The sequence below is a fragment of the Panicum virgatum genome, chromosome 9N, assembly GCF_016808335.1.
Source record: "Panicum virgatum strain AP13 chromosome 9N, P.virgatum_v5, whole genome shotgun sequence".
Classification (NCBI taxonomy): Eukaryota; Viridiplantae; Streptophyta; class Magnoliopsida; order Poales; family Poaceae; genus Panicum; species Panicum virgatum.
Genome location: NC_053153.1, coordinates 73,107,818 through 73,113,405, shown reverse-complemented (window position 1 = coordinate 73,113,405; position 5,588 = coordinate 73,107,818). Strand labels below are relative to the sequence as shown.

At 54.1% G+C, this 5,588-nt stretch overlaps 1 protein-coding gene across 2 annotated transcripts; it reads left to right on the top strand.

The window, feature by feature from the left end:
- Positions 1-1,280: 1,280 nt before the first annotated feature.
- LOC120690462 (U-box domain-containing protein 75-like) lies at positions 1,281-3,756 on the top strand. Of its 2 annotated transcripts, none has more exons than XM_039973114.1 (2): positions 1,281-3,300; positions 3,421-3,756. In XM_039973114.1, exon 1 carries the CDS (start codon positions 1,808-1,810, stop codon positions 3,185-3,187), a length of 1,380 nt encoding a protein of 459 aa, XP_039829048.1. In that variant the 5' UTR covers positions 1,281-1,807; the 3' UTR covers positions 3,188-3,300; positions 3,421-3,756. The 2 variants fall into 2 exon arrangements, with proteins under 2 accessions (XP_039829048.1, XP_039829047.1); XM_039973113.1 differs by having other exon boundaries at positions 1,284-3,313; positions 3,350-3,756.
- The last annotated feature ends 1,832 nt before the right edge of the window (positions 3,757-5,588 follow it).

Sequence of the window (5,588 nt, the reverse complement as noted above, 5' to 3'; positions counted from 1 at the left end):
GATTCTACCCCCATGCGGGCGCCGGACCTTCTTCTTCCTCCTTTCGACCAGATAACGAGACCTTCACCTTAGACGACTTCGACAGCTTGAGTCCAGAAGAGCCTGCCGCGCAAGGTGACCCTGATGTCTTGGGGTATTCACAGCTAGGAGGAGCACCACTTGGGATCTCTCAACAGCAGACACCGCAGCCCCTTGCGCGTCCTGAGCGACAGGTGAGGTCTCCGGATGTTCTCACCTACTCCGAGGGCCATGTCCGTGCCCAGCAGAGGGCTAAGAGGGTCCGACGCCCTAGGGGTGGTTAGATGTATCTGATGTTTGTATCTCTGATGTTTATTTGTAATGAGATAGCTGTGAACCGCTTATTTGTATCCGATGTTTATGATTGTGGTAGGTTACTTGTCATTTGTTTCTATAGATACTATTAATGTGAACTTATTATGTTTGTGGGTTCCATAATGCTCGTGAAATAAGGGAAGTTCTTGCGATTTTTTCCCGTGATTTAATGAAGGACAAGTTAGGTACGGTAGAAGTTAGCGGCCGAGATCCTGCCGACGATAATGACGACTACACGCTCGAATAGCTCAAAATATGTCCCTGGAAAAAAAAGGCCCTGTCGCCCCCCCCCAACGGGCGACAGGCCCCTGTCGCCCGTTGAGGGGGCGACATGACCTTTTTTTTTCCAGGGACCTCATTGCGAATTTGAATAAAAAAAATTACACTTTTGGCCTGTCGCCCTATGGTAGAGCGACCGGGGTATATTTTTGAAATTTTCTAAAACGGACATATATTTTTGAAATTTTAATTTTTTTTTTAAATATAAAAAAGAAAAAACCGCGGTCTCATAGGAATGGAGAGCCATGGAAGCACATCAGGCTAAAGATGGCCGCCGCCACGCAAATACGTGCCGCCATTTTCTGCAAGATTCTAGTACTGCATGTGGTACGCCTGCACCTTCTTGGGCTCCATAGCTTTCCGTGGTCTTTGCTTCTGGTAGAGACCAATTTCTCATTTCCGTCAGCAGGGAGAAAAAAAATCATCGGTGAAAAGACGTATTAAAAAAGCAAAAGAAAATAGGGGAGAGAAAAAAAGCGACAGGGGGTGTGCAGGGGGGCCCACCCCACACGCACGGTGTCAGTGAGAGCGCAAATGGACGGTCCCCACCTCTCCCATCCAATCCCCTCACTCCTCCGCCCCCACACCCCAAAAAACAAAAACAAAAAAAGTAGTACTCCAACACAAATAATACTCCCATCTGGATATTCTCGCTCTCACACACACAGAAGTCGCAAACACACCCAGGCCCAGGCTCCTCTGCCCTCTCCTCCCTCTTCTCCAGTCCACCCACTATTGCTTGGACTAGATCTCAAAATTCTCCCACAGTTTCCCACTCCCCATATCCCCCCTTCACCCCCCTCCCTCTCCCGGTCTCCCCCCTCAGATCTTCCCCATATCTCTGTGCTGCCTCGCTCGCCGCCGCAGTCCACTCCCAATCCAAAACCTAAAGGCTCCCGGCTCCGCCGCCCTGTTCGCTCGCCCCGCCTTTTGACTCCCCCCCGGCCTAGCTAGCTGCTGCGGAGGAGCAACCCGAAAATCCTAGAAAAGCAAGCGGTCAAGAAAGAGCGGAAGAAAGGAGCGCGGTGATGATGAGGACGATAAGTCGCCCCATGATTCTCCCCATCATTCCGTCGCCTCCGGGGCCTGTGCGCTGCTAAAAGGGCGTCGCCGTCCGTCGCTGCGGTGCTGGTGCTTGTGGTGGTGGTGTGCTTGGCCGGGGGACTCGTCGCTGCGCCGCCGCCAGGCCGCAACAATGCCGCAGTACCAGGAGCTGCCATGCGGCGGGCAGGTGCTCGACATCGACACGGCTCTCAAGGACGGCATCCTCGGGGGCGCGCCGGAGCCCGGGGATGAGGCGGCGGGGGACGCCGGGAAGCAGCCGGTCGAGCTGAGGAGGATGATGGACGAGCTCGACGCGGCCGGGGACGGCGGCGGGGACGAGGCGGTGCCGGCGGTCTTCATCTGCCCGATCTCGCTCGAGCCCATGGTGGATCCGGTCACGCTCTGCACGGGGCAGACGTACGAGCGGGCCAACATCTCGCGGTGGCTCGCGCTGGGCCACCGGACCTGCCCGACCACGATGCAGGAGCTCTGGGACGACGCGCTCACCCCCAACGCCACGCTCCGCCAGCTCATCGCCGCCTGGTTCTCGCGCCGCTACACCAGGTTCAAGAAGCGCTCCGCCGACTTCCACGGCCGCGCCGCCGACCTCGTCCACGGCCTCCGGGGCACGGCGGTGCCCAGGAGGCAGCCGCTCAAGGGCCAGGCCCGCGTCGCCGCGCTCCGGGAGCTGCGCACCCTCGCCGCCACCCACCAGTCCGTCACCAAGGCCATCGTCGAGGCCGGCGGCGTGGCCCTGTTGACCTCGCTGCTCGGCCCCTTCACGTCCCACACCGTGGGGACCGAGGCCGTCGCCATTCTCGTCAGCGGCGTGACGCTCGACGCCGACGCGAAGACCGCGCTCATGCAGCCCGCGAAGGTGTCGCTCGTGGTGGATATGCTCAACGAGGGGGCGGCGGACACCAAGATCAACTGTGTCCGCCTCATCCGCATTCTCATGGATGAGAGGGGTTTCCGGCCTGAGACGGTTGCGAGCCTGAGCCTCTTGGTCGGTGTCATGCGCCTCATCCGGGACAAGCGGCATCCAGACGGCGTGGTTGCGGGGCTTGAGCTGCTGAATTCGATTTGTGCAGTGCATAGGCCGGCGAGGAGTATGATTGTTAGCATTGGTGCGGTTCCGCAGCTGGTGGAATTGTTGCCGGAGCTGGCAACAGAGTGTGTCGAGCCGGCCTTGGACATCTTGGATGCCCTGTCTGCAGTTCCAGAGGGTAGGGCGGCTCTCAAGGATTGCCCGCGGACAATACCCAATGCGGTCCGCTTGCTGATGAGAGTTTCAGAGGCTTGCACACGACGGGCGCTGTCAATGCTGTGGACGGTGTGTCGGATGGCGCCTGAAGAGTGTGCACCTGCTGCCGTTGAGGCTGGGTTGGCTGCCAAGCTTCTACTTGTCATCCAGAGTGGTTGTGCGCCGGAGCTGAAGCAGAAAGCCTCGGAGCTGCTCAAGCTGTGCCGGCTTAACTACACTGACACCCTCTTCATCTCCAAGTGCAAACTCACAAGGACAATTCAGTGAGGGGATGGAAATGATGCTGTTCTGATGTGATTTGATTCGATGATGCGTGGTTTGTCAATTGACCTTGCTGAGTTCAGAGTTCGAAGGAGATGGGATTGCCGAATTGATAAATGGTAATGAGCATACATAGATAAACTTGCAGATCTAGCTCAATGAGCATACATAGATAAACTTGCAGATCTAGCTCATCTAGCTCTATCATCTTATCTGAAGAGATGCTGGTGGTTGAGCAGATGGCAGATTGGGTGGCTACCATATCAATTTGTGGAGAGACAGATGGCAGTATTGGAGCAATGCGGCATAATCAGTGGCATGTTAGATGGCAAGCAGGCGGATGTACATGCAAATTGATGTGGATTTGATCAGCTCAATAAGCACTTGAGGCTGGGTGGTAAGTACAGCCAGTTTTGCCATTAGGAGTAGAGAACATTAAGCAAAACCAGCAAATTTAGATTTTTGGCAATGTGGGTAAGTCAGGGCTGTAGATGTTGCTCCCTTCCCTGTAATTATACAGTACTGTTGCTTCAACACTGGAATATACATTGCCATTGCTTGGAAATTTTTTTGAATTGTTCATCTTGATCGCTTACTGTCAAATTGGGGAAGCGTGCACTTTCCCTTTAGCACATGCTAAAAAGCTCCATGCGGCGTTACTCCTGCTGAAACTGAAATAGTTGGAAGTTGATATTCTGTCCTGGTAGTCCTGGTTTCCTCATTTCTCAATGCAGCTAGCAACAGTTTACTTCCTCTACATCGCTCCGTAACTAAAGTTGTATATCGAGTTGCAGCATCTGATTTAATTCAACTGTTGTCCCATTGTGTTGTTTAAACCTTTTGCTTGCCAAGTTGCCATGATTGCATAGCAGGCAATTCTCTTGTTAGAGATCAGCCCTACTTAATTTAGAAGTTCAGTATTGGATCTGTTGCAGATGTATCAGCATGGATTAAATTCTGCATAATGACTGAAGTTGGGTCCAATTGAACATCTCGTTGAAATTTAGTACTGTTACATAGTGCTCCAGGGGCCTGGAATTATTTTTCCCTGGATTTATTTTTGAAAGGACCAATGCCCTGGATTATTATGCGGTATTCATGTCCTTGCCTGCCCGCATTCTACCTGCATGCTGGGAAAGCAGGTCTTATATTTCACATCAGGCTATCCACCATCAGGATGTCTGTATTTTAGCCCCCTGCTTTTCCACTCCTAGGCCCTGTTTATATCTTTACGGGTTTTTGCGAAAAAGCCGTAAACGCATTAAAGTGAAACGGAATCTTGCTAATTTGAAGTGCTAAATGAAGTCTATTTATAAAACTTTTTGCATGGATGGGCTGTAAATCGCGAGACGATTCTAATGAGCCTACTTAATCCATGATTTGCAACAGTGATGCTACAGTAACCATCCGCTAATTATTGATTAAACATGGATTAATTAGCATCATTAGATTTGTCTCGCGATTTACAACCCATCTATGCAAAAAGTTTTGCAAATAGACTTCATTTAGTACTTCAAATGCCCTCTTTACATCTTTACACAATTTTGCAAAATGAAAACACCCCCCTAGTCAGCGAGGCCAAATAAAGCCGTGGGGGGCAGTAGAGCCTACTAGGGCCGTCCATGATTGATCGTAGCGTCAGGCTTTTGCTTTCCGCGGCCAAAACTTTGCAAAGCAACAGGGGATGAGACACCATTCACATTCAGAGAGGCGCTGCTGCTCCTACTGCTGTAGACGAGCTTGCAGCGGGTCATGACAGCAGTAGCGTCACCGGTGGTGGCCGGGTATGTAGGGTGTGGACTGATAGGTAGCCAGCCCCTAGCTAGCTCCGAGCTGGTGAATGAATGGTGATGGCCGGCTTGACCGGGGAAGCGAACGGAACGAAGCAGCCGTCGCCGTCCTGCTTGCTTTCCGAGATCCACGACGCGACGCCTCCGTGTCCCCCACGCGAGCGCGCACCGGCTCGCTGCCGGCACTGCACGCCCGCACCCCCGCCCGCGCGCACGTACAAGCTGTCCCTTTTCTCGCGCGCACCCACAGCCAAGCCCAAGCCAGCTTGGACGACGACCGGAGCGAGACCGTGGCCGCGACCGGCCGGCGGGCCAACCATGTGGCGGGCCGGGGTGGGGGCAGAGCTCGAGCGGTTGGGTATGGGAGGCGAGTGACACACACACACACTGCGACGCTGGCGATGGCGAGTGGCAACGCTAGAGGAGAGGAGCTGGAGCAGGACCACGAGCGAATGCGCCGATCGGGGCCAATTGATTGGCATGTTCGTGGGGTGCCGGAGCCGGGGGCTCACTGTGCGAGCACAATCTGGACGGGCACCGATCGATTGATCCATCGATGGGTCTCGGTTGCGGTTGGAGCCTTTATGCTCGCGCGCAGGCACGCGCGCGCTCGGCTC